The sequence below is a fragment of the Rhipicephalus microplus genome, chromosome 7, assembly GCF_043290135.1.
Source record: "Rhipicephalus microplus isolate Deutch F79 chromosome 7, USDA_Rmic, whole genome shotgun sequence".
Classification (NCBI taxonomy): domain Eukaryota; kingdom Metazoa; phylum Arthropoda; class Arachnida; order Ixodida; family Ixodidae; genus Rhipicephalus; species Rhipicephalus microplus.
This window is the reverse complement of record NC_134706.1, coordinates 25,618,811-25,646,013: the sequence shown is the minus strand read 5'-3', so window position 1 is coordinate 25,646,013 and position 27,203 is coordinate 25,618,811. Positions and strand designations below refer to the sequence as shown.

General features: G+C 45.9%; 1 protein-coding gene across 5 annotated transcripts in view; it reads left to right on the top strand.

Annotated features, from left to right (window-relative positions):
• The window catches only part of LOC142767355 (kinesin-like protein KIF19), a 155,347-nt gene extending 134,915 nt beyond the window's left edge, over window positions 1-20,432 (top strand). For 3 of the 5 annotated variants that reach the window (XM_075868851.1, XM_075868853.1, XM_075868854.1), the window contains 8 exons: window positions 1,450-1,581; window positions 3,243-3,281; window positions 3,455-3,567; window positions 4,918-5,039; window positions 7,261-7,480; window positions 10,907-11,154; window positions 13,372-13,436; window positions 17,184-20,432. In XM_075868851.1, the coding sequence (XP_075724966.1) occupies window positions 1,450-1,581; window positions 3,243-3,281; window positions 3,455-3,567; window positions 4,918-5,039; window positions 7,261-7,480; window positions 10,907-11,154; window positions 13,372-13,436; window positions 17,184-17,353 (1,109 nt within the window). In that variant the 3' untranslated portion in view covers window positions 17,354-20,432. Of the gene's footprint in view, window positions 1-1,449; window positions 1,582-3,242; window positions 3,282-3,454; window positions 3,568-4,917; window positions 5,040-7,260; window positions 7,481-10,906; window positions 11,155-13,371; window positions 13,437-17,050 lie in introns of all 5 variants that reach the window. The other 2 variants (XR_012884833.1, XM_075868852.1) reach the window with 2 other exon arrangements.
• Window positions 20,433-27,203: the final 6,771 nt, after the last annotated feature.

Sequence of the window (27,203 nt, the reverse complement as noted above, 5' to 3'; positions counted from 1 at the left end):
TTACAAAATACGCAGTTCATGTTTGATGGCGAACCATTAAACCAGGAATTTCACCAAAAGGCTAACCTACAGAAGGCAAAAAAGAAACCAGGACTTGTCCTCTTCATGACCGCTGCTGATTTCCATAGCAACAAGTTAATTATGTACGTCTTCGTCACTCTTTCCCTCCTCCACCCTCAACGGGAGACAAGGGTAGGCCTGTGCGAAAGCAGGACAAAATGACAATAAGAAAGAGTGAAAGAATTAAAGATAGAAAGTTGAGCGTGTCAAATGGAGGCCCCGATGCTGACGTTCGCTCGAGCGACATTCTGAATCCGCCTTTTTTTTTTATCTGCCGTTTTGTTGGCTCAGCTAGAACGTTGGAGAGGGATCCGGGACAACCGGAATTGCGAGAACGAAAGCCTCCGAGACAAAATGTTATTACGGACACCCTATTCCAGATAGACGTCTAAAACAGCACTAAGGACAGGATGAACGTAAAGGGAAGACCAATGCGGCGCTGGGCTGACAACCTGGTTGTTCGTCCCGTCCTTCCCACTGTTTTATTGTCGTCTACCGTGGAGCTCCAAACGGCCCAATCAAGCACGCTGTTATGCCTACCCCAAATTTTCACTACCCTACCGCTAGGAGTAGGTCGTATGAACTATGGCACCATGTCACCCTGAAGAAGGCAAATTCTACGGATTCTCGGCACTTCGATCTTCGATTTTCCCTTGAGCTTATGCCTCGTTTGTTTCCCGTCTGTTCCTTTTGCTTTTGCTTTAGGTGATCTTGTTTAATTAGGTAGAAGTTCGCTTTTACCTGTGGCGGTAACTACTCTTCTCGTCTCGCGTGATGGTTGTCGTGTTATAGAACGTGTATTATACATTCGCGAAAGAGAGCATCGAACGCGTGAATCGACGCTCGAATCCAACCGACGCAAAAGGTGCTTTTTCGTCCACTTCAATTATTCTGAATTTATCTTGGAATTGCAAAGCAACGACTGATGTCCCCATGTGCTTTCTTCACCAGTGTCTGTGGGAATTCCTTGGTTGTGTCAAAGAAAGAAACAAGAATCTCCACACGATTCCCATTCTTGTTCGAAACTATAGAAGTAGGCGCGTGAACGAAGCGTTCGCCCACAGATTCTTTGCACCTCAGTGCCAACAAATGTTCATTCGAAGGAAGGCGATTTTCACGCTCGCTGGTATGCATAGGCGCGCCCAGGGTTCTCTTTCAGGATGGAAGGGGAGAGAAAGTTCGTATCAGCGCCACCTCGCTGTGATGTCAATGTACGAGGCTTGCATTGCACCCCCCTCTAAGTCGTAGTGCTCCCTGTTTTGTAAACGCATGGGGCTGATATCCCTCCCCCCCTCAGTGTGCATGCTTATGTTGGTATGCATAGGGTAAATTCATCGCCAATAGCAGCCTAGATTGCCTTATTCTCCTTGATCGGATGCTGCCCTCCAGAGATCGAGATGCAGACTGACCAGCTCATAAGGGAGCACGAGCTGAGGCAGCGTGACCTGATGATCGTGCGGTACGACCGGCAGCGGCTGCTATGCGACGAGATCATCGGCAAACAGAAAGTGCTCATTGACGGTACTCTCTTCCTTCCTCTTCTCAAGGGATCGGGCGAGAGCTGTATACCTCAGCATTTCGAGATACACCTACTGCATGAACGCGTGTATAAGTGTGGGCTGCAGTGCCCCGAGATTCTCATTTTTAGTGCCACGATAAGCGAGTGGCACTCCTGTTTCTCTTCCGAGAATATCAGGTTGGGTACTTCTGGTTTTAATAATATTTGAAAATAAGTCTTCTAAAAATAGAAATTGATGATACTGGCTCAATCTAATCATTGCATTCTGCACGTCATATAAAAATCGGTTCATATGTTGAAAATTGTTTGATTCAATTTATTGAAAGACTCCGTGCAGTGGGAATGGTTGCGACACCTGGCGGAGCAGATTTCAGCCACGCGATTTTTTCTGTGCGGCCTCTGAGGTTCGCTTCGGCAGAGCGTGACACGCAAAGTAACCCAAGGAATACATCGAGGCACATGAAATTCTAGTTTAGAAGATAGGCGTCATCTCCATTTTTTTTAGAGCCTACAAAACTATGATAAAAAATGGCCCCTTATCTGCATGTTTCACGTGCAAATGTCGTCGAAAGACGATAGTCGTGAGTGCGGAGAGAGTGAACAAAACGTTTATTTCATGCTCTGCGCGAGAAAGATGGTGAATGGCATTCTGGAAGTGCTGCGTTACAGAGTCTCGATCCGCGAAGCGAAAGCGAGCGAGTGCATAGCGCCATCTGGCAGTTATTTTCGAAAACGAAGGAAGGCGTGCGCACCCACGGAGAAAAATGCGCGCCTGTCTCGGAGGTGATAAGGGGTAAAACGCAAGGCGACGGGTAGGTGGCACCACCGTGTCGTCTTAGCAAAGCGTTGGAAGCACTTGCCTTTTTGAGCATCGTGTTGTACTGTCAGCGCAGCGGGATAAACGCTATGGTCCTTAATATTACTTGTGAGCTTTTTCCAGTATAAAGACACACATACAAAACATCGACGTGCTTTATGGCGCCTCAAATATGCGCAATAATTGTTTTTCAGATCACTATCACACAAGTATGAACACTGAAACTTGAGCAATATTGGTGGGCACTGCGGATAAGGTTGGCCGTTTAAGGTACTTTTTGGTGCCATTAGGAGACTGGTTACCGTGGACAAGCAGACAAGTGTACAGGCAGACAGACCAAAATTTTGTCGTCGAAGGTCCCCGAAAAAGATAAAAATGGAATCGCGAAAAGGTAGTTCACATCTTGAAGTAGTCTTAAAAATGGGTGTTTCATTTCAGCTGTTCAATGTGAAGATGGGGACCTCGCACATCTCCGCTCTAAAAAAAAAAAAAAAACTTGTTCCTTCACATTACTGCCAGATGGCGCCATATGTCACGCAGCACTTGCAGATCATCTTACGCATGCAGAACGTCAAATAAACGTTTTATTCTTTCCCTCCAGACAGAAAACTATGAAGACTATTGTCTATCGACGTAATTTGCAAGGAATCACGCAAATACGTGCCCAATTTTCTGTTAAGAACTGGCTAATTACTAAATTGAAGTTTTTTTTTGCAAAGAGCAGTTGATACGGAAAAAAGCGTTTTGCGTACATGAAACACTTCAGTAATGTTATGCACATTGCGTCTCTCTCTTTCGCCGTTGTCTAACCTTAATGTTGATAATTTTCTATCTTATATCCCGCAGAACTGTCTTCCGGTATGCGGCGGCGAAAAGCTAGAAATGGTAAGTTTGGTGCCTTAGAAGTCGTGACTTAACACCAATTTCGGTTTCTCTTGACAATAAAGTACAATTACACTTGACATCGTACACAACTCTTTCTGTTGTATTCCCCCGAACAACTGTTTTGGAACATTGACGTTATCTTCGCTGCTTCCATCTGTCATCTTTGTGAACAGCTCAAGCCACTAGGGAACTGAACGAGCTCTATCGCATCTACCAGCAAGAAATCCAAGACCTGAGCACGGGTCGGGACTCTGTCATGAAACATCTCAACGTAAACCCATACAGGGTGAGCATGACATCCGATAGCCAGAACCAATTAGCACGGCGGTAGTGAAAATATGAGCAACCCAGACATTCCATTGAAGGAGAACCACTTTTCGGATATACAGACTGGAGAAGTGTGGCACTTGATACGCGGCCGTAAATTCTAAATTGCGCACTTTGTCACTGAACTGCTGCTTTTCATATCGAACCATTTTAAGATGGAGCCTCGTTGTAAAACTACAATTAACAATGATCACCAATATTCAGGTCTATTTGCGTGAGTTGGCGCCATTAAGTGAAATGTATTTGCAGCTTTGTCAAATCGGAATATACTCGTATTTTCGCTCGGCACGTGCATTTCCATAGAGAATTTACTCTATTCGAGCTAGATGCAACAATTTTCAATAAATAGTTACAGAAGTGCGTGCTATTTTGTGACTTTTATATATGTATTTTGATCGCGGCGTTTCGAAGAAACGATCACCACTTTTAAGATGAAGTGACAAAATGTTTATCACTGGGTGTTGCAGGGCAAAACAAGACTGCAGAACGCAGAAAACATGAGTGCGAACGTGATTCTTCTCTTATTATTTGCGTCTCGTTTCACCTTGCTCCCCTCGTTGGCTGCGCAATGTAATATTCGTGTCCCCCTTTTAAGCAACACGTTGTGGAACGATGCGATTAACTCTGAGATTGTGTTTATCGCAGTTTGCGGATTTTCTCAAAAAAAAAAAGACTTTTAATTGACTATGTAATTCATGCCAAGGTAAGGCACTGCAAGGAAAAAAAAATTAACCGGCACCAACTATATCCCAAAATTTCCGCATTACTCAAGTCTATAGATTACTTTTAGTAAGACATCTGAGCGCCGCCATATCGGGCTTTTAAGTCAATGTTTTCTGTATAACGCGACGTGAATTAATAAGGCCATGAAACATTCTTTGCAACAGCCCAACCGTGTTGATGCGTATGCGTCTACCATAAAACTGTTAGTTTAGTTGTTAAACATTAAAAAAACACAAAGGTTATTAGCCCAACATGGCGGCAGTCACACACACCTATGAAAGTCTATAGATCTATCTCTACTGGGGATGCATACGAATGACCTCGCCAGCTCCATTAACTCGCAGCTCTGGCAAGAGGTGCTCTCATTTATGACGTGTGATCATCTACCTCACATGTCATTATCATTATCATGATAGTATTATAGTTACCCTTATACTACGCCCCCTTGGAAGTCGTAGCCAGACTTGTATTTGTTGACACTCCTACAGTTCTTCGATTAATCTGCTCTTGTGTTGCGGTGACCCTCTTATTCCCACTGTCACTTCCTGATCTCACCTGTCCTCTTTCTCCCTACCATCAACCGCAGCCCAACTCTGTCCTTGGACTCCGGCCTCTGGGCTCCAGCGAGAGCATGTGGGACCTGACCCACATGGAGCCGCTTCGAGAAGAGGACGACCGGGCCGACGCACAAAACGTTCCCTTGTCCAGGTGAGATCGGCCGTGCACCTCTTTCATCAACCTAGTAAGAGCAAGTCCACTTAAGTCGCATTCTTACATTTTCCTGGGCTCTCCGCCATCATTGCAATGTTTTGGCGGGGTTCAGGACATCCGGTGTTTCCAAGACGAAGGTCTCGGACATCAAGAGGTGTTTCGAGTCTTTCCCGCTACGGGAATGGTGCATGTGCCTTGACATCTTAACCCTATCGGAAAAAAACGAATGGTGGGCATGGTGGAAACCACCACCCACCATTATAGTGGATTAATGTAGTGGGTGAATGGTGGGAAACGCCCACCATGGCGTATGGTGGGTATGGTGGGTGCTGCAGTGCCGGCAACACTTGAGCGCGAAATGACGTCAGAATCACCGTGACGAGCTGCCACAAAAAATAAAAAAGAATTCTATAAAAACAATATAAAAAACACCCGTCCCGTAAAAAAAAAAAACAAGGCGCCACGGAGGATCGAACGTGCAACCTGCGGATTTTCATTCGAAGATGCTAACCACTGCGCCACACCAATATGACGTTGATTGTGTGTTAAATACTTAGTTGGCATACAAACTTAAGGTTCAACTTAAGTTATGTTTGTCGTGTACATAACATAGACGAGATCTACACCTGCTACTAAAAATTGCACATTTATTAAACACAAGCAACTGCGGCCTCTAACGATTGCCACTATGTTAATGGCACTAGTGCTATTTTTTTACAATTCACAACTTCAAGAAAAAAAAACCAAGTGGACTGGGGAGCAGCAACAGTTTACCGGCGGGGTCTGCCAAGTTTCATATCCGTTTCGCGCTCGTTATAAAGGGCGACATCTGCTCACGCTTTATGACGCTTCTAGGCTCATTCCATATATACGCCCGCCTAATTTATTTAATTGAGTATTGGGATGCTTTTCGCGCAGTGTAGAGGGCGGTCGCGCCAGCGCAATGCTGTAGCTCTTTCGCTAAAGCAACAACTACATAACAGCTTGGCCAAAACGAATGCAGTGTGCCGGAAACATTACGCTATCATATTGGTTCACCAAGCACACGAATTGCCACCTCTGAGTTCTCGTACAAAAGCTAGAGAAGTGCCGGCGAGTGCGACCGGCGGCTGTCGGTGAGAAGACACTTAATTACGTTCTCTGGGAGTGCTTTAATCGCGTCGCATCGATGTTTGTTGCTTCTTGAGCGGACACCATACGCAATGAAAAATGCTTCACTTAGGTTAATTGATGCCATATGGCTGCGCTGTATTGTCATACTTAATCGTCGTAATCGTGTATTCTGAAACCCGGAAGCACGGATAACACAATTGTACGGGCTCGGTCAGTAGGCCTAACCTTTGGTGGAAATCATGGTGGTAGAACATGTAGTGTACAGATCCCAGCTTGGTACACTATATAAATTGCCCGCCATTATAAGCCCACCCATCAACTGCTTACTGCTTCCCAGCATTATCGCGATGGTGGGCAGAGCTTCTCAGCTTGGTACACCATGTGGCCCACCATAACAAGCAGCACCCATCATCTGCTTAGTGCTTCCCAGCATTATCGCAATGGTGGGAAGAGTTTCTCAGCTTGGTACACCATGTAGCCCACCATAAAAAGCACCACCCACCATATGCTTAGGGCTTCCCAGCATTACCGCAATGGTGGGCAGAGTGTCCCATTATTGCCCACTATCTAGCCTCTGCTTTCCACCATCATTTCCACTTTACCCATCATCTGTACACCATAGCACCCAGTATGTCCCGGCGTAACCACCATATTTTCCACTACGTCCCACCATAGCCATCATAATTTCCACCATGCCCACTATTATTTCCACCATGCCCACTATTATTTCCACTACGCCCACCATGTTTTCCAGTATCCACCATGGCAATTTTTCCGATAGGGGGTGGATTGCAGTGTAATGTAGATTGCATGTGGTGGTGATTCCGAAAATGACCAGCGTAATGTGCGACCAGCATTTATTTACAATGGCATATCCAAAGGGGCCCCTGAGCAACTCGAGCTCGCTACTGATATCTGCGTGCTTATCGGTCAACAAGCCGCTCGGTGTTTGCGTAATGCTGTCCAGCCACTCACTTGACGACTTCGACGACTTCCAAGAGGGGATTTCATCCGAGTGACAGAGCATCGCTTTCGTTTTCTTCTCGCACCACGCGCGCTCGTTGCAACGCTGACGGCGTCCCCGCTGTGCCGGCCCCTCTTTCAGTCAGAGCGACAACGTGGCGGTCAGGAGACACGAGGTTGTACGCGCTCACAGAGACGCCAGAGGACGAGGAGCGGGAAGAGGGGGAGGAACGGCGAGGACGGTACGCAGCACCCGCCATGGCCAGCACCACGGCGTCAACGGGAGCGGCAGCAGCGACAGCCTCTCGGAACTGGCGCACGCGCCCGGAGGTCGTCTGCTGTCACAACTGCCTCCCGTGGAGGTGAGGAAAACTAGCCAGCCTCTTGCGTGGCCTCCGCGATTTGCTGCAGCCGATCGCGGAGGCCACGCAGCCGCCGGCAGCCGATCGCGGAGGCCACGCCTCTTGTACAGTTACGCGCATTATATCCCGCCTATTACGTTTTTCGGCAAAATACGTCTTTTTTTTCTTCTAATTGCACTGCCGATAGTCCTTAGAAGTAATACAATTTCGTACGGCTAACACAACCGTATTCTATGATGAGCTTGGATCGTACAATCGCAAAAACGCCTGAGAATGTCACGTGGTTTAAATATTCGCGCCAAGAGCAACTATGCCTACGCAGCCCTTAGCCATTGAGGTACCCTGGCGCTTGCAGTAGTACGGAGGCCTCTGGTATTAATGTTCGCACTTTCGGATTGGATTGGAATGTATATTGTAAGTATACTAAAATGTCGGTAACTACTAACTACGCACTGGAATCTCTGGACGCGTTTCGTAGACTTGTCGCAGCTGAGGAGGTCAGTGATGAAGCTGCTACTCGTTTCTGCTAGCTCCAAAACAGCTTCTTGCGGGACACCTAAAAACAAAAGAATGTTCAGCGCAGACACAGACACCACCCATTTAAATGTTTTTCAATAAAGGAATGTTATGTGCCAAATATGCACTCTGTGGGATCTTTTGGGCCCGGTTTTGGATGATGCAATTTTTGAATATTACGTTTTTTTTATTGGCCCTGAGACTTGCATTAAGAAGATTCTGCTGCACATCTGCATTGATGTATGTGGGCGTGTGCATGTGCACATACACCTCGAATTTTCTTGGAAAGTTATGTTGAATCGGGAATCATGATGCTGATAGGCGCAGCATTAATTTTCCGAATGTTATATCAAACGTCAGCTTTTACGATATCTCAAGTACTCATGAATGTTCAACTTACACGATGACGACCCTGTACATGCGCTCCAAAAGAAAAAGGAGCACGCCAGCTGTGGCCAAACGAGGCGAAACTGCATGCCAGCGCGCCTTATCAGCAGATGCGCTGCAGCTAGCGAAACTATAAGTATACCGTCTGGCCAATCCGAGTATTGCGTTGTTCGCTTTATCGCCGGCTCGAGCAAAGCCGCGCTGCTACAATCACTGCTCGTCAGGGGACACTTTAAACGTTTCATGCATCTCTTTACCCACGTCATGACGAAAGCTTTGGAGGCATGCGCTTTGTGCATCGCCAATAATGCTATCACTTTAATGTCACCTTCGCAATAATGCCAAACCGAATCATTGCAACTCAAGTAACAGAGTGAGAAAAGGGGAAAGGACGACAACAGACACACATTGCGATGAGCGCTGAATTCCAGCTATTTATTCCGCTGACGATTCCAGTTATATGTAAAGTGTCAATTTGCTGCTGGCAGCGCGTTCAAGCGGGAGCGAGAGCAACCGCAGTCTCTTTCCCCGTCATCTCGCGGCGAGCAAAGCAAACATTCATTGCTGATATAGAACGGCAAGCTTGCAACCCCTCCCCCTTCAAGGCGATTACCAGCTACGGCGTAATCGCCTAGAAGGGGGAAAGGAGTGGCGATCTTGCCGCTGGTTCCATATCAGCAACGAATGGTTGTTTTGCTCGCCGCGAGATGACGCGGAAAGAGACTGCGGTTGCTCTCGCTCCCACTTGAACGCGCTGCCAGCAGCCGCCGGAGCGGGCAGGCCACGCGTCGCCATGTTCCCTTTCATAAAAATTGGTACTGTACATGCATGCCAGAAGACATATGGAAAGGGCACAAGCAAAAGATAGAAAGATAGAATAGAAAAGATAGAACTCCCACTTTCACGTTTTCCCCCCCTTTATCTTCTGGCACTTCGTACGTACCGTTAGAATCGCACTTGTGTAAAGCCGACACCGCTGTTGGCCGCAGCTTCTACCTCACCTTAGGTGCAAGCTTGAGTTCATTATTCAATTATATACTCGGCGACAACTTTTCTTTGCACTGAAGGGAAAGCTACGGAGATGAAGCTTCTGCGCATGTAGCACTACGCGAAGTAGTCCGTTTTAGTGCGCGTCTCGTAACGCTGTGGAAAGTGACGGGGGCATTCCATCAGTGTTTCATGTAGACGCAGACGTCGCTTAGAGTTTGAGGAGCACGTGAAAAAAAGTGGGACTTTCTGGCACGTTCAAAAACGCGAAGTCACAACGAATAAATTAAAGCATATACGACTATCTTAATGGTGGGAGCTGCTTCCTGTCTCAAATTGCTCCACGTAGAAAATAAAAGGGGAACTTCTATATTTCATGGTGAAAATACGGGTGCCGTTGTGGAACTACATTCACTGGTGGTAGTATGCCCGCGATTTGGCTATTTAGCTTTCGCTCTAATGCCAAGAAAAGTTGTCGTCGATTATAGCACAAGAGCCTAGCATGTGGTATTATCATGTTTCGTATCAATACGGCGTCTTCGCATATCTATGCAGAAAACTGCAGCTACAGTGGTTGACTGGGCGCTCTAAACAAGTGAGATTCTGTATGTACCTGGTGACTTCAGCGGAATAAATAGCTGTAATTCAATGCTTCTCACCCCCGTATTCACAAACGCTCCTGGACTCGACTTTCACCCTTCACTTGACGGATTGGGCCGTGCTTCACTGCTCGGCTGAAAATGACGCTGCGCTACTCAAAAATCACAGCAGGTTATCCCTGATATGCAGTGACTTGGCGTTCTTAGATATAGCACTTCCATCGGCTTTCTCAAGTGAAGGTGAAGCGCTGAGTGAAGAGACGTTCTAGAATACGGGGGTTACACACACACACACACACACACACACACACACACACACACACACACACACACACACACACACACACACACACACACACACACACACACACACACACACACACACACACACACACACACACACACACACACACACACACACACACACACACACACACACACACACACACACACACACACACACACACACACACACACACACACACACACACACACACACACACACACACACACACACACACACACACACACACACACACACACACACACACACACACACACACACACACACACACACACACACACACACACACACACACACACACACACACACACACACACACACACACACACACACACACACACACACTCTCTCTCTCTCTCTCTCTCTCTCTCTCTCGCTCTCTCTCTCTCGCTCTCTCTCTCTCTGTCAACGTCCTTTCGACTTTTTACGTGGCTAAATGAGTTGTGAAAGATCAATCAGATAATCAAAAAACCACCCTACGATTACAGCTTTCTTGTCACGATGGCATTCAACATTGGACGTTGCGGACGTTTTAAACCAAAAGTGATGCTGATGGAATGGTTATAGATATGATGGTGGCTGCAGATACCAACAGCTCTCCATTGCGTTTGTTGCTTCACGCTGTCGCCGCAGTTGACCAACTACGTCAGCCACCGGGACGACATCGAGGCGAGCACGAGGCGCATTTCGAGCCTGGCCGCCCAGAGGCGGTTCTTGCGCACCGCCGAGCGCTCGCGTAGCGAGTGGATCGAAAGTACGTCGCCGGGAACGCCGCAGGTGCGCCGTTACGTGGGTTCCAACGCAGGCTCCGTGTCGTCGTCGGTTCTGGCCAACGGCAATTCGTCTACTTTGGACAGGAGGCTTCTGCATCCGGCCTATCGGTGAGCCACTGCTTCAAGCGGTTTCACTTCTGGAGCATCGATAATCAGGATATCAAGGCACAGTTGTGAATGAGCCGTTATAGGGGACTTATCGCAGCAGTTGCAAAAGGACAAGATAGGGCACAGCACAGGGACCCTTGTCTCGAGTCACCCACCCCCCTTCATTTACCTTCCTTTCATTCCGCCTTCTAAATATAGACCAGCTTGCCCAGCGAAGTAGAAGTACTCGAGCACGTCACTTCTGCCCTAAAATTGCTAACGAGATAAGAAACATCTAAAGTGATGACGCAATGTTGACACGGAAACAGAGTAAAGTTTTTTTGTTGGGCCAGTAGATGCTTGCCTACAGAAATACAAAAGTACGCGTACCATCAGTGAAGAAAAATTAAGGACAGAACGGGGATCGCGAAGAGACAGGCAGCCGATGGAAAGAAAGGCCCATGGTTATGCCATACGAGCGCAAGGTTGCTCACAACGGTAAGGACGCGGCTAACTGGTACAAAGTATCTTTGTTGTTCTCGGCGCCCCGAAAGTGGGCTAGCCTGTGCCGACGAATTTCTACGGCACCGAGGCTCTTGATCCCCGGGTGGGAAGGAAGACGGAAAGACGTACGTCGCCTGCTCGGGTGGCGTGGTGTAGAGTCCCACTTATTTGCTTTAGGGTTTATATCGGCCAGATAGACAGGTGCATAAACGATTGATTGATTGATATGTGGGGTTAAACGTCCCAAAACCACCATATGATTTTGAGAGACGCCGTACTGGAGGGCTTCGGAAATTTCGACCACCTGGAGTTTTTTAACGTGCACCCAAATCTGAGCACATGGGCCTACAACATTTCCGCCACCATCGGATATGCAGCCGCCACAGCCGGGGCTATGACCGTGGCCAAATCCCGGCTGTGGCCGGGGCTCTGGCCTTTTTGACAACCTGGTGTTTCTTAAAGGGGCCCTGCAACACTTTTTGAGCATGGTCAGAAAACGCTGCCGATTGGTAGTAGAGTCTCCCGACAACACACGAGGCAAATAATATAGCGCAGCACGCGACCTAAAATTCACAATAACTGATCAATGTCAGCTAAAAATAGCTTTCTTTTCTCTCAACAAATCACCCAATATACCCCAAAATCACTCGTAGCAAGCCCATCTAGCAGCCATTCGCTCATTTGAACATGGCGCGCTCATTCGTTAGAGATCTCCGCGGGAGGCCGCTACTTGTCCACGCGTGCGCGCGCTATCACACTGACAAAGCCACGCATTCGAAGAGAAAAAAGCAAAAAAGTTCTCATGGTCAGGAGGCACGCGTCACGTTTCTCTATGGCCCTGCAATCCCTGCCTGCTTAGCTTCCAGCGCTTCCGTCTGAACAAGAGAAGAGAGAATGCGACTGCAGCGTGCAACAAACCTTCGCAACTCCACTATCACTGCAAGGATTCTTAAAATTTTTGCAGCGTAGAATTAGTGAGGCAATAAGCTCTTCCAGGGAACTCATTATATGGTTACTTGAAAAAAGTGTTTCAGGGCCCCTTTACCGTGCTTAACATAATTCTAGGTACACAGGATTCTAGCGCTTCGTCTCCGTTGAAATGCGACTGCCACAGCCTGGATTCAATTCTGTGATTTTTGGGCCGGTATACAGGAGCAGAGAATGGAAGGATGCGTTACGGGTCTCAAAGTAATGTGGTAACTGGAATAGGTTCACTTGCGTACCTATTATTCAGGCAGGTGTTATCATAAAAAAAAACTCAATGTTACAAACGCTTACAATGTGACCATGGTAGTTGAATAAACGAAAATACATTGAAAGGTAAATATGCAGCACTATGTAGTGAAAGGTAAATGTACTTAAAAGTAAATATACCACTGTGCGTAAAGACGGCCACCTTTCGTTATTGTAGCGGCTTGGTTGCGATCACGTTGGCATTAATTTGTGCCTCGCCTCGTGTCAACATTACTGCCAGTCCTGTACCAGCGAGGCAGGTTCGCCTGCCAACATACAGAATAGATTTTGTTCTACGGACGTGGCATCGCGAAAAGGGTTACACGTTTCATGCATAGTCAATCACTATAAGCTAAATTGAGTGCCAAGTTCATGACTGCACCTGTTTTCGATTGTTTTTCAAGCTGTGATTCAAAGCGGAGGTGTTTCCGAGATGGCGCCCACTGGTGCAGCCACTTATTTTTGCAGCATGCTAAGGGACGGCTTTCCTCTCCATTTCAGAAGGGAATCTCTCGAGTCCTTGCCAGCGCTGCAAGACAACTACCACAGGACACAAAGGAAAAAAGGTAATCTACCTTTAGTATACGTGTAGGCGCCCATGTGCGATCATAACGCGGAGGTGGCGGAAGATTGAAAGAGTAAGGACAGGGAGCATAACGAAATTGCTCTGAAAGGATATGATGAAAAGTGTAGGTTTTGATGGCCGTTTTTGAAATCCTGTAGCTATAGGGGTCAACCACTCACTTCTAATTCAAACATCAGACGAATACAAAAAGTATATAAACATACTGTAAAGATGTTTATTGAACGCTGGGTAAGGATCGACCGGTAGCTCAACCAACGGCTCGTCCCACGGAACACGGTATAGTGACATGGTACTGTAGAGAAAGACCCACTAGTGCTAACCACTAGTGCTAACTGTACCCACTAGTGTCAACAAGTGGGTGCAGTTAGCACTAGTGGTTACTAGTTAGCACTAGTGGTTAACACTAGTGGTTACCCACTAGTGCTAACTGTAGCGCTCTATTCTTCCCGACATTTACCTACGGGTATAATACTTTTGCGGAACTTTTCAAGACAATTTGATTAAATTTCTTGCTTTTGAGGGAAAGATGCCATTGGTACGACTGCTTACGTACTTTTTTTATGCTCACAACCTCGATATTTTAGACGCTTCGAGACAACATTGATTCTAAAAATAGAAGCTCGAAATGCCGAACAAGAACGATGCTCTGCCACGGGAGCAGAAGAATGTCTCATTTGTCTTATCGTGTGCCATTTTAAGAGAGCAGACGTCACGTATTGTGGCACGGTTTACGACGAATAGTGTTTCTGTTGGCTACCGGCTATTAAGACGCCAGCTGAAATGCATGGCAGCCAGTGTTTATTTTTTTATCAAATCGTTTTTACAATAACGATCGGAACCACTCAGTAGGGAGAGTAGCCTTTTTCAATCCTGAATCGAGGAGATGTTCTACGTGGGGCAGTTCCCGTTGATTCACGTTTTAAGCAGCTTGCCTCCACGTGTTAAGCAGCTTGCCTCTCGGGGATCTCTTCTATCCGTACTGTTTGTATCTGCATCTTATGGTGTTGCGCTTTTTAGTCAGGATGATACGATCACCTCTCCCTTCTCCCTAATGAAGTTGAGCATAATTCATAAGTCTAGCTTGCAGTGCTGTTTTACGCTATTCTAAGGTCACGTACAAGATATTAAGAAGGACCTCTGCCTCCTCTTTCAAACATTAGTGGTTTATTTCGAGCGTAACGCCTGTTTGTTTCTGCTCAAATTTTGTAACGAGGTCAACCCTGTCTGCATCATACAGTGACAAACTTGACGACTCTCGTTGTAGGGATAGTTAACTAACTGCTTAGCTGCACGCGACGGGAGAAGCAGTTTCCACCTCGGCAGTAGCTCCGCCCTTTGCTCAGGCGTGTACGATGAATAATGTTTCTTCGTTTGCAAGGCGAAACGGGCATGTAAACTATGCCAAAAAGTCTTGGTGCGGGCAAAAAAGTTCTCATTTTGCTGCTGCGAAGTCGTAGCAGTAGCAAGAGTTTTTTTTTTGTATATAAAAACGGAAACGCAAGTCTGTGTGTCACTGTAGCATATCTGTGGCACGAGCACACCGTGTTTAAAAGATCGTAAGCATTTGGACGGCACCAGAGCACACGACACGCACGAAGCATTTTCACATCTCTCACTTTCTCTGCGATCACTCGCACCAGCACTTCTGTGCACCACTTCACTTTCGAACCATGTTTGCCGAGTGTTCTTCCGCCAACCGAACACACCATTTCTCACTGTACAGGTTTGGTAAACGTGAACTGAAAAAAAAAAAACTGATTAAAAAGTAGTATTGGTAACGTATTGCACCATCTAAAACAATTTGTGAAAACAGTGTCGCTCAAGCCAACATTTGGACAAACGGATGTCGTCTTCGAAACTTTACCTTATTTCATTCGCGTGTGTATTTAAATGCTTCATACCCTCTTACCCAAATATGAGAAGAGGTGAACTGCGTAAATGGGTAAAAGGTAAACGGTGGATGAGAGAGAAGGAGGGGCTGGCATGCTGAAATGCGTGAGAACAAAGAGACTAGTAATAGTGACAACACTTACTTCAGAACAATACACACCATAAAAGGATACACAAGAGACAAGCGATCGTCCCTTGTGCTTCTTTTTCCTGTTTGCGCCAAAAAATATGGCGTCTGAAACAATTCTTAACAGTATGCATGGAGTAAGCGCTCAGAACGTTTTATTAAGAAAGAGAAATAGTCCATGAGGAAGAAAGAAGACTGGAAGGGGAGGAGCAAAACTATTCGTGTCGAATACCAGAAAGGGACCAACGTACCATTTGCGGAGATATAGTTGCCACAAAGAAGCGCCACCTGACAATGATAATTTCAGGATAGTTTTGGTTGGGCAAGAAAGTATAGAACAAATACATGCACGCACAAAGGAAATCAGTTGCAGATTTTGAGAAGTCCACTTGATGAAACGTCGGCACCCTCGACAATGTTTTTACCATCTTTTTGGGTTTCCATCTTTCCTTGAACTTCTGCCTTCTTCGAATTGAATAGAATTGACTTTATTTCTTCTGTTTATAACAGAAAGGAAGCAGAAGCTAAAGGCCATGTGGTCTGACAAAGGCTTCTGCTGTTACGACAGTTCGGCACTCAGGCCGTACACAGCACAAGTCTGTACGTTACACTGTCTGTAGCACTGCCTGAAGTTTGTATGTTACACTGTATGTTACACTTGATAACGAAAGCCACCTTTACACTTGGTGTGTATTTTAGTTGTGCGACCGGGAGACCTGACTTCATCAAGTACGTAGGGGGTCACAGCGTGGAAGACACGCGTTCAATAAGGTCCTCAGTCCGCGGCATTTCACCCCTGCTTTCCTGGAGCTGTCTGCACCTGACGTAGAACTGCACCCTCCTCCTGAAACGGCCCAGCCTAGGCGATGCAGGAATGTCACCTGATGACGTCACAAGAAGGTGCCGTCGTATTACGCCACACGTATTAGAATACTTTCGCAATGTCGCCACAAATTTTGAAGATCCGCTAAGTTATGATGAGATCGCAACTTGACCTCATCACGAGGACACATGTCAACGACACTGCACGACGTCATTTAGAGGTCACATAGGCTTTCACGCCACTTCATTCACCTGCACAGGGAGCCCTGCAACGAGTCGCTTGAGGCTTTCACCTTAATAAGGGAAACGAGAAAGAAATAAGCACTTTAAGCTCTCTACATGCATCATAGGGTAACGTTTTGACCATCCCTTATTATGTACCAAATGTAGATAAAGAGTAGACGTAGCAGTGATCCATTAAACGTAGTAGATATTGGTCTAATACATTCCTCTTTGTTGGAAGTATGGCGTTCTTAAACATGTTTCAACTTAAAGCTACCCACTTAATACTACCATAAGACTACCCAGTCTTTCTCGTGTAGCCTACCGCCCTTCCGCAGTGTTTATTTTTTGTCTGTCCCCTTCTCCACGTAATGTAGGGTGTGCGTCTGCTTAAAACGACGGCTCGAAGCGAGTGAACTTTCACAGCTTACGATATAACGAGAAAGAGAGAGATGTGAAAATGTTGAAGCATCCGGTGCTGACCAGTGCTTTTTGTGTGTCTCTCTTTTTCTTTCTTTTCGGTGTGCTTTCAGAGCAAGAGTCGTGTAGCATTCAATAAGACACGGGCAGTGTCTGCCCTTCGACGACCCTCTGGCGACAAAAAAAACCTCGTCACTGCTGACTGCTGGAAGCTTCTGTGTTCCGCGTCTGTTTCCACCTCTGTAGATGCGATGCTACGCTCCCGTGTCCTGCGAACTGTCGGCAGCAGCAGCAGCAGCAGTAGCCTTTGGTCTTCTACTCTACCCGCCAGGACTGCGACGGCCACAGTCAAGCGAGGCCACGCCCACGGTCGAATCACGCTGCAAGATGTACTCCGATTTTACGTGGAACGTTGACGAATTGTGTGCGTGGACCGTGTGAGCTCAGCACTCGGTGTACATTGTTTCTCACTATGTCCATGCCTGTGACGTAAGGTACCTGGACGAAGTGTAACCGGGAAAGGCAGTGGGCACTGTTCTTGCCCCTGTCACGACCGCATTCCGTATAGAAATATCTTTAGCTTTCCAGTTCTGGATGTCATCGGCATACCGCGTGATTGCAGAGCCAGGTGTGTACAATTTCACTGATTAAAAGCTACATGGCGTACGTTCGTGATGGGTGCATATGGTGCTATCAACCACGACCCAGTTGAACGCTGTGAAGTGTTTGTCGGGTGCTCGACGTTTACGAGAAGGTTTTTGAAAGTGACGTCTGTACATATATAATACTATCTTCGATTGCTCGTCTGTGCCCAGTATTTTTTATCATTGCTGCTGGCCAGAAACGATTGCAGTGACACATGAAGACAACATGAGAGCCGCATAGCTATAGGTGAAGTTTGCCGACTCTATAAACGATGACTCATGGTGAACGTGCGCTTACATACACTCAAATTTTCCGTCCAGTTTGTATTGAAGCACAAGCAGCTTGCAAAATTAAGTTGGCGTTGTGTACATTCGTCTCTGTTCCATTTTATATAATGTGTTTGTGTGTGACCTGCAGTGGTTGAAATGGTACGGCTTTTCCTTCTAGCTGAAGCGACGTCACAACGTCACTTTTGTTACATGTCTGAGGCAACGCATTAGCGTAGGATGGACACATGAAACCTACGCGTACAGGAATAGTCAGAGTCGTTCAGTGTGTAGTCATCAATTATAAAGACTTATCCTGCTATCTAGATTGTACTGTTGCTTGTCCTTTTGTTCGTGTCATTCGCATGAAAAGCCACGATGAATGCTTTATTGAGCTCCTTGGTGTAGATTGTTGATAGATAACTGCCTCTTCAATTCAAATAGATGTTTGGTTTTGTTGTATGTGTCTGTGTGAGACCATCACCTTACGTCGTCAAGAATATTTATCGCATCACCCTTAAAACGGGCACTGTATAAAGGTTGAGCTCTATTCGTTACTTCTATACATATTAAATCATGGTGGCCATTTTTTCTGGTGACAACAGGCTTCGTAAGCGGGTGGATACATGGAAAGCAGAAGGGGATGTGACATTTATATCTAGGAGCCTTACGTATTGGCTTTATATGATATAACGAATTCTTAGTACTCAACAATCTCGTCGAGTAAGTTGTAAATTGCTGCGAAAGGGTAAAATATACTTTTCGAAGAAAGGCAGAAGCTGGAATAAATCTTCCGCTTCACCAAAGCTAACAAATTTAATAATTGTAAAAACAGAACCCCAAGCTAATTGACGTTAAATGACGCTGCTGTTCCGTGTTTCTGATCCAAATTGCTCAAAATGTAAGACATCACTTTGCGTAGTCAAATTGAACTTTTTGTCGCCAAATTACTGTATGTACAGAAGGGAAGAAAAAAATGTTTGCAAGCTAAGCTGGTACAAACTTTCTTTTGAAGGATCCTTTCGAAAATTGGTGTTGAAACCTCTTCGCGAATCGTCGGCTAAAACACTACGCTTCGAGCAGGAACCGGCTTTGCATACTTCTTGGCGTTCAAGCTTTACTGTTAATATAGACGCAAACGAAACAAACATCTTTCAAAATCTACATACCTATGCATAGAATCTGCTAACGAAAATGATGTCATTGCAATTTTTCTTCGTTAGTATCGCTTACTTTGCAGTCTTGGCCCCATGAGCAGGCGTATCACTGGTGGATCTTCTACAGATGTTCCACTAGCGCTGATAATACTTCAGAATAAGGATGAATCCGGTTTTGCGCTGAATTAAAGACGGTGCTCTAGTGTAAGCCAGGCGGTGAGCAATGGCCTGATGTGGTGTGTTCAGTTGTGGAAGCAATGCCTAACCATTTCATCGGCGTTGTAAGCATCAAAGCTTCGTGTTCTGTAATCGCTCCGGACCATAAAACTGACAACAAAGATGACGGCCAGGCGGAAATATAGAGCTACAATCCCCGAAATCTTGTAAGAAACAAACATTGCGTGGAGGTTTGTACGATATGGGAACTCTTCTCGAGCTCTACGGCTTCTGCTGCTGTTAAGGTAATTAATAACGTGGCAACGTTTTTTTCAGAACAGGCAGCCGTTGTTACGCGCTGAACAAACATAAACAACCAACTCACGGTCGTATGAGTGCTTCGGCGATGCTAAGAGGTTTTTTTTTATTTTACTCAACATTTACAACGACATTTCGTAAGCCTTACTGTCTGTAAGAGACTGCCCTGCCCTTTAGTTAGTTACATAGGTTATAATTGATTTATGTGCTTTTTCAAAGACAGCAATATATAATAGAGAAAAAATCAGGAACAAGGAGGTACAAAATCGTTTCGATCATGCGTTAGAATTATTAGAAACCTAAAATTTGTCCACCGTGGTATATTAGTGGCTAACACGGAGGTCGCAGATCCAATCCCGGCCGTAGCGGTCACATTTCGGTGAAGACGAAGTGCTTGAAGCTCGCGTATTGTACGATGTCAGTCCACGCTAAAGAACACCAAATGACCGAAATTGCCGGAGCCCTCCACTACACCATCTCTCAAAATCAAATAATGTCTTTAGTACGTGAAACACCAGGTAATAACTTAAGAACCCAAGATTTGTAGAAGGTATAGGACAACACCAGGTAATAACTTAAGAAACCAAGATTTGTAGAAGGTATAGGACAACACATATGCCAGAGTAGGGTTAAGGACGAAAAACAAAACCGAGCGAAAGCTTGACGATTCGCGATCTTGTAGGGAGAAAGTACGAGAATCTATAACACAAACGCAAACACATCCAGTCAGTTTTAATGCCAACTGTACAGCATCCTTATTCATGTCGGCACGCGCAGAATACGACACCACATTTCTCGCTATACTTTTCGAAAATGGCAACTATATGCTTGCAGCGTCGCCTCTGTGACAGCAGGCATAGGGTGAGTCGAGTCTACAGTTTTATGGACGCCGTGCCTGTGAACAGTGTTTGTACTCTAGACGTTGTTAGAGGGCAATAAAAAGTTGGCGTTACTGTCGTGCGGTTACTGCGTAGTGAGCGTATACCTGCTTTGGTTTGAGGCACACAAAAAGAGATGACACTTCTCGCTTGTGGTAAGTACGATATCGGCGTCTGTTCCTGCAACCCAACTGCACTGACGACCAACTGGCGTTTACCTATGTTTTGAATAAAGGCAAGGCCACATCTCGAAAGAACGGCTGCATCGGCACCCACGCGTTGAAGAATGTATGATCTCTTCAGGCTACCACGGTAAGTTTATATTGGGAGAGTAAGCAAGGAGTTGTATAGCACTCGTAAGGACATGTATAGGACTCGTAAGGAGGAGTGTAGGACTTATATAGGACTGATAAAGGACTCGTAAGGAGTTGTATAGGACTTATACCCCTGTCACACGGCCACCACCAAACTCCGTTAAACACCGTCAACGTAAATATTCTTAGGGTGTTCGACGGAGAAGGAGTTGTGGCAGTGTAACACGGCAATGACAAGGTTGTAAAAGTTGCCGTGAGGAGGCTCAGCTGGCGCTGTTTGATCTTCGGAAAAGTATTCTAATTTCATCTCTATTGATTTTTTGTGAATCCTCTTTATGCGGTCTTTACAAAAAGCACTATTAGGTAGGTATGCGACTGAAAAACACTAAAAATAATTTCATATAAAAACGCATTTGCTAAATGTAGCGATGCTGATAGTGACGCTGGCCACATTGTGCTTTCAGTTGTTTTGCTGCTGTGTATATGCCTGGTACCGGTACGAAAGTTCTTATGCTTCCTTGCCTCGTGAGCGCACATTTTGTGTTCTTCAGCCATGAGTGACACAGCGGACGACGTGAGGAAGTGGTACGAAAATGCGCTGGTAATGACGTTGATCGGCTGGCGCCGACCGGCCCGACTCGCGGGGCACGGAGTGTAGGGCATCAGTGTTGAGAGTAAGTGAACTCTGGCGGGCGTAAATATATGCAAACAAACACCCGTCGTGAATGAGTACTACAACGAAAAAACGTTTAATATTGCCAAATTGTATTATTCTTTCACTGCAGCCACTTAGTGCTCGTAATTGTTCTCGGACCTCTAGACTGCTGGGGACGAGAGTACCTTGTTTCGCTGCGAAGGGAGATCGTTGAACGTCCTTTGCGAAATGCTCTGTTTATCTTCGTTCGCGTAAGGGTGGCCGTGTGACTCGGACCGCATCTTCATTGTCGTAACGACGAGAGAGTTGAACGGTCTTCGCAGGTGCCCGTGTGACAGGGGTATTATATAGGAAGTGTGTAGGACGAATGGAGTTGTTGTATAGGACTTGTATGGGACTCGGGAACAGCGTTTGTCGTGCTGGCGCTGGCGACACTATTGATAAATTGCGCTTACGAAGCGGGAGCTGCTATGGGTTGTGATAATGCGTTGTGTAGCGTCCCACGCGAAGCCGGAAGACGGAGAAGTTCTGTGAACGAGAGGCGGAAATGCTTTTCCCAGTAAGGGGGTCTCTGGCCCTCATCATCACCAGAATTGCTACGCCTGCGGCTGGAGAAAAGGTCTTTCCGTGTTTCGGTAAATCACCCCGGTCCTGCGTGCATGCACTGCGGCCTCGCCGCTATCCCCGCAAAGTTCTTGATCTCGTTGCCCATCTAGCTTGCTGTCCCTCCCACCCGTGTATGCCTTCTCTTGGAATTCAGTCTGCTACTTCTAGGTCCCGGTGGCCATTTCGCCCATACGCCACATACTCGGTTCGTGTTCACTGTTTCTTGATATTGACGAAGAATTCAATAAGAGGACACTAAATAGCAAAATAATTTTTTTTTCATAATGAGTAAATTATGATTTCACAATGCAGAAAACACAACTCTTATTACAACACAAAACTTGGTGAGTTATTGAGTGCGTGACGAAAAAAAAAAGCGGGTGGAGACGCGACCTCAAAATTCCCGCATAAAACACTGCAACGTAAAATATGTTGAAGCCGTCTATAGTGGGTTCTGAGTAGATTCTGATCAATAAAAATAAATTAAATTGTCATGTCTGAGTGTCATAGATCTACTACACGAAGTTTCAGGAAATTTCACATCAGTAACGTTGCGATAGTACGAAAAGTACATTTTTAAGTAAAATATTTAAGCAAATGAATAATTACGGACAGCAGCAGGGAGACACGATAAAAGATGGGCCATAACATGCCCGGCGTGCGTCGTGGTCTTCGCTTGTGTTGTCTGCCTCTCTGTTTGGTTGCTGCTAGATACGAACGCCGCCATTACTTTGTAAAAAGTGCTTATTGCATTCGTCATTGTTAGCTTAAACTGACATTTCTCGCATTGAGCTGTTCGGCGCAGGGAGCCTTTTTTTGTGCTATTCAAGTTCGCGTATTATTTTCGCGGATTGCCACACACAAACACACACCCGCACACACACACACGCACGCACACACGCACACACGCACAGGCACACACACACACACACACACACACACACACACACACACACACACACACACGCAGACAGCACTGTTTGCAAGAAAATTGTTTCTTCCTTCAAGAAAGTGTGTCGCCACTCGCGTTGTCAAGTTTTCTATGTGGCGGTACATGTATTCAAATTCACTGCATGCGTGATTGATATTTTGCTGGGAAGAGTGCAGTTACGCTGAGTATCGTTAAATGTCGCGAATTGCTTACAACCGCAATAAGAGAGACGTGGTGAATCTAAAAAGATGATTGTTATCTGAAGCTAGGACGTAATTTTTGAGTAAACACTCCTGCCCCGTTAATAGTTTGCATGGCACCTAATTTCTTTGTTTTTGCTACGGCAACTGCTTGTGACTTTTTCGCGAAAGAGCAAAGTGTGTAGGAGACAATTTATGGGAAGGTGGAAGAAAAGAACGTAGCCAACATTAATCTTTTCTTTTTTCAGGTCGTGCCGGAATCAGGTGGTGCGAAAACACTGCCGTGTTGCGTGGTGCACTGTACGTGTAGTTGTGTGCATTTATTGAGGTTTTACTGCTCTGCTGGTCTTCTTGTAATGTTGACTATAACTTTATTTCTCAGCTGTACTACTGCTTCCTGCAGTGCAATGAACCTATTTTGTTGTGCTTACGTCCATCAAACAATAACTAAGCGGACATGTACTTACAAAGAATATCACCTGAAAATAAAAGTTTTCGCTCCTCCAACAATTCTCATGTTTAATATAACATGTGTGCATAGATACACAGTTGCACCATGTGCTTGCCGCTATGGCAGTGCAGCTTACACGAAGCTAATCGATGCCTGCAAACGACACGAAAAATAAAAGTATGGCCTCAGAGACGAACACGCACATAAAACTGGTCTCAGGGGCTGTACAATATTCTTTATAGCAAGAAAATGGCCTTCGAGACACCCTTTTATACGGTCCCGCATCTCTGAGGCTGTGACAATTCCCAACGACCGTTTGGAGCGCTGCCAACCCAAATCAGCTGCCGGGGTCTACGGGACTCTCCTTTTTTAACTTCTTAAATTTTACTCTATGCGCGTAACATGCCCAACACTGCAAGGTGTGACATCTGAAAAAGTTTAGCCTTATCGGGGATGACAAGGGCCTCAACTTTTTCGACCGTTTTTTGGCCATTCGTGCGGTGAAGCCAGCGTACCAGGGGAACTTTAACACGCAAAGAGCGCGCAGATGGCGCTTCACTGCAGGATGTGACGTCAGACAAAAGCTGAGCCTTATCGGTTGTGATAAGGGCCAAAATGTTTTCGACCGTTTTTGGCCATTAGGGCGGTGAAGCCAGCGTACCAGGGGAACTTTAACACCCAAAGAGCGCTCAGATGGCGCATCACTGCAGGGTGTGACGTCAGACAAAAACTGAGCCTTATCGGGTGTGATAAGGGCCAAAACTTTTTTGACTGTTTTTTGGCCGTTCGTGCGGTGAAGCCAGCGTACCAGGGGAACTTTAACACGGAAAGAGCGCACAGATGGCACATCATTGCAGGGTGTGACGTCAGACAAAGGCTGAGCCTTATCGGGTGTGATAAAGGCCAAAACTTTTTCGACCGCTTTTGGCCTCTCGTGTGGTGAAGCCAATGTACCAGGGGAACTTTAACACGGAGAGTGTGCACAGATGGCGCATCGCTGCAACGTGTGACGTCAGACAAAAGTTGAGCCTTATCGGGTGTGATAAGGGCCAAAACTTTTTCGACCGCTTTTGGCCTCTCGTGCGTTGAAGCCAATGTATCAAGGGAACTTTAACACGGAAAGAGCGCGCAGATGGCGCATCACTGCAGGGTGTGACGTAAGACAAAAGTTGAGCCTTATCGGTTGTGATAAGGGCCAAAACTTTTTCGACCGATTTTGCCTATTGTGCGGTGAAGCCAACGTATCAGGGGAACTTTAACATGGAAAGAGTGCACAGATGGCGCATCGCTGCAATCTGTGACGTCAGACAAAAGTTGAGCCTTATCGGGTGTGATAAGGGCCAAAACTTTTTCGACCACTTTTGGCCTATCGTGCGGTGAAACCAGCGTACTAGGGGAACTTTAACACGGAGAGTGTGCACAGATGGCGCATCACTACAAGGTGTGACGTCAGACAAAAGTAAAGCCTTATCGGGTGTGATAAGGGACAAAACTTTTTCGACCGCTTTTGGCCTATCGTGTGGTGAAGCCAACGTACCAGGGGAACTTTAACGCGGAAAGTGTGCACAGATGGCGCATCGCTGCAAGGTGTGACGTCAGACAAAAGGTGAGCCTTATCGGGTGTGATAAGGGGAAAACTTTTTCGACCGCTTTTAGCCACTCGTGCGGTGAAGCCAACGTACCAGGAGAACATTTAACTCGTAAATTGCGCATAGATGATGAGTGCGGTGAGTTGGGCGGGTCGGTAAAGACGCGTAACTTTGAAATACTAGCCCCCCTCCCCCCAAAAAAATAGAGAGAGAAAAGGGAGGGGCTAGACGTTTTCGAACATTTTTCAGCCATTGGACTAGCTAGGAATTTTCGGCAGACTCTTAATACTACGACACAAGCTGTGCGAGGCCTAGACGCCTAAGCTAACAACCCGTCAGCGCGTATCATCTCCTGTACCGATGCGTGCCCAACTGTTCCTCCAGGGCAACGCAAGAGAACAACGGTAAATGTGCCAGACTGCACCTTGTTAACATCGATACTTGACAGTAGCGCATTACGATTCATGAAATTTTTATGCAAACATATATACCTCCATTATAACATTAGTGAAGGGTCATGTGCACATATGTACAACCAAATGAACCTTGATTTCTAAATGTCCTTTTTTTTTTCATTTACGGGAATAAACATTTACGATTAATTGGAGTGGAGGGTCAAGTAGTCTGTAAGTTTCCGATAAGTTTGTAATTATTGCTCTTGGGCGGGTGGGGTGTTGGAGAGGGGACAGACAGTAATATTAGGCTGGCAGCTGCCTCCATTTCTCCTTCTTAGCAATTGCCATTGACTATTAGAGGCCAAACTTACCTTTGTAAAAGTACTTTCTGCTGTCAATGCAATGCTCTGCTGTCAATTTGAAGTAGGGAAAGTGCATCTGAATCTTCAGTTGTACACTCGCCCACTGAACCAGTATTGAAAAATGTAGAATCCGACCTCTGAATAGGTAGAAAAATGGACACTTCCACACAAGGTAGTGTACAGGACAAGCGAAATTTCGTGCTTAGCTTGCGAGTCATCTTTTATGAATAGATCAATTATTGGATACCAAACATTGCTGGGAAAGACATGTACACAAATTTTCTTGTCCAATTGATTGATTGATTTGTGGGGTTTAACGTCCCAAAACCACCACATTATGAAAGACGCCGTAGTGGAGGGCTCCGGAAATTTAGACCACCTGGGGTTCTTTAACGTGCACACAAATCTGAGTACACGGGCCTACAACATTTCCGCCTCTATCGGAAATGCAGCCGCCACAGCCGGGATTTGATCCCGCGACCTGCGGCAAATTTTCTTGTCCAAGCCCTTTGCCATGAAGGAATGTCCACTCGTCTAAATGACCCCAGCAGCACGCAGTGTTGTAGATAGATCTCGTAGAGACTCCATATATTCTGAATGAACACCAGAGAGCAGTAATTAGGAAATATAACCTAACACGCAATGTAGATTTTATTTGAGCAAAGTGCAGCAACCAAAATTTATTTTTGAACCAGAAATCCATCACAATCCATCATGTCCAATCCATCACAACCACACAAGCAATTTGACAAAGAATGCAGTTTGGGAAGCTCCAAGAATAGTGTTAACACACGTGTGGCAGCTACATGGGAATTCGCACTTTAGTGGCCAAAGACGACATGTAGTAGCACTAGGGACTAGAATGAACAATGTGTTGCATACCGATACATTCTCTCAATCGGACAAACCTTGTATTGACAACAGGTGCTCGACAAAAAAGGAAAAAATACAAGTATTGCGGAGGCCTAAAGCTATTTTGTGAATGTGGAGCAATACAAGTAGAGAAGAAGTGTGCACAGTATAGCAGCAAACAATTAGCCTAGTAATCCCGAACAGCCCTCTATATTTCAAATCCTAATTTTCATGAATGACGTGGCACTAATAATGGCTTCAAATAAAGCACTGTACCCTACTAAACTGACAGTTACAACTTTAAAGAAACGCCGATGACATTTAAAGGCAGACTCGCAAGCCAGCACCAATTGGCATTCAACAAGGCAGACGTCAAAACCCAGTCGTCCAGTGACCTCGCTTTTCTAAAACATTACCGAGTGCATTCGCAGGACTTCAGGCGCATTTTTAGTTGTTTGTTTTGTCGCCAAGGTGCTCGCTGCCATCCAACA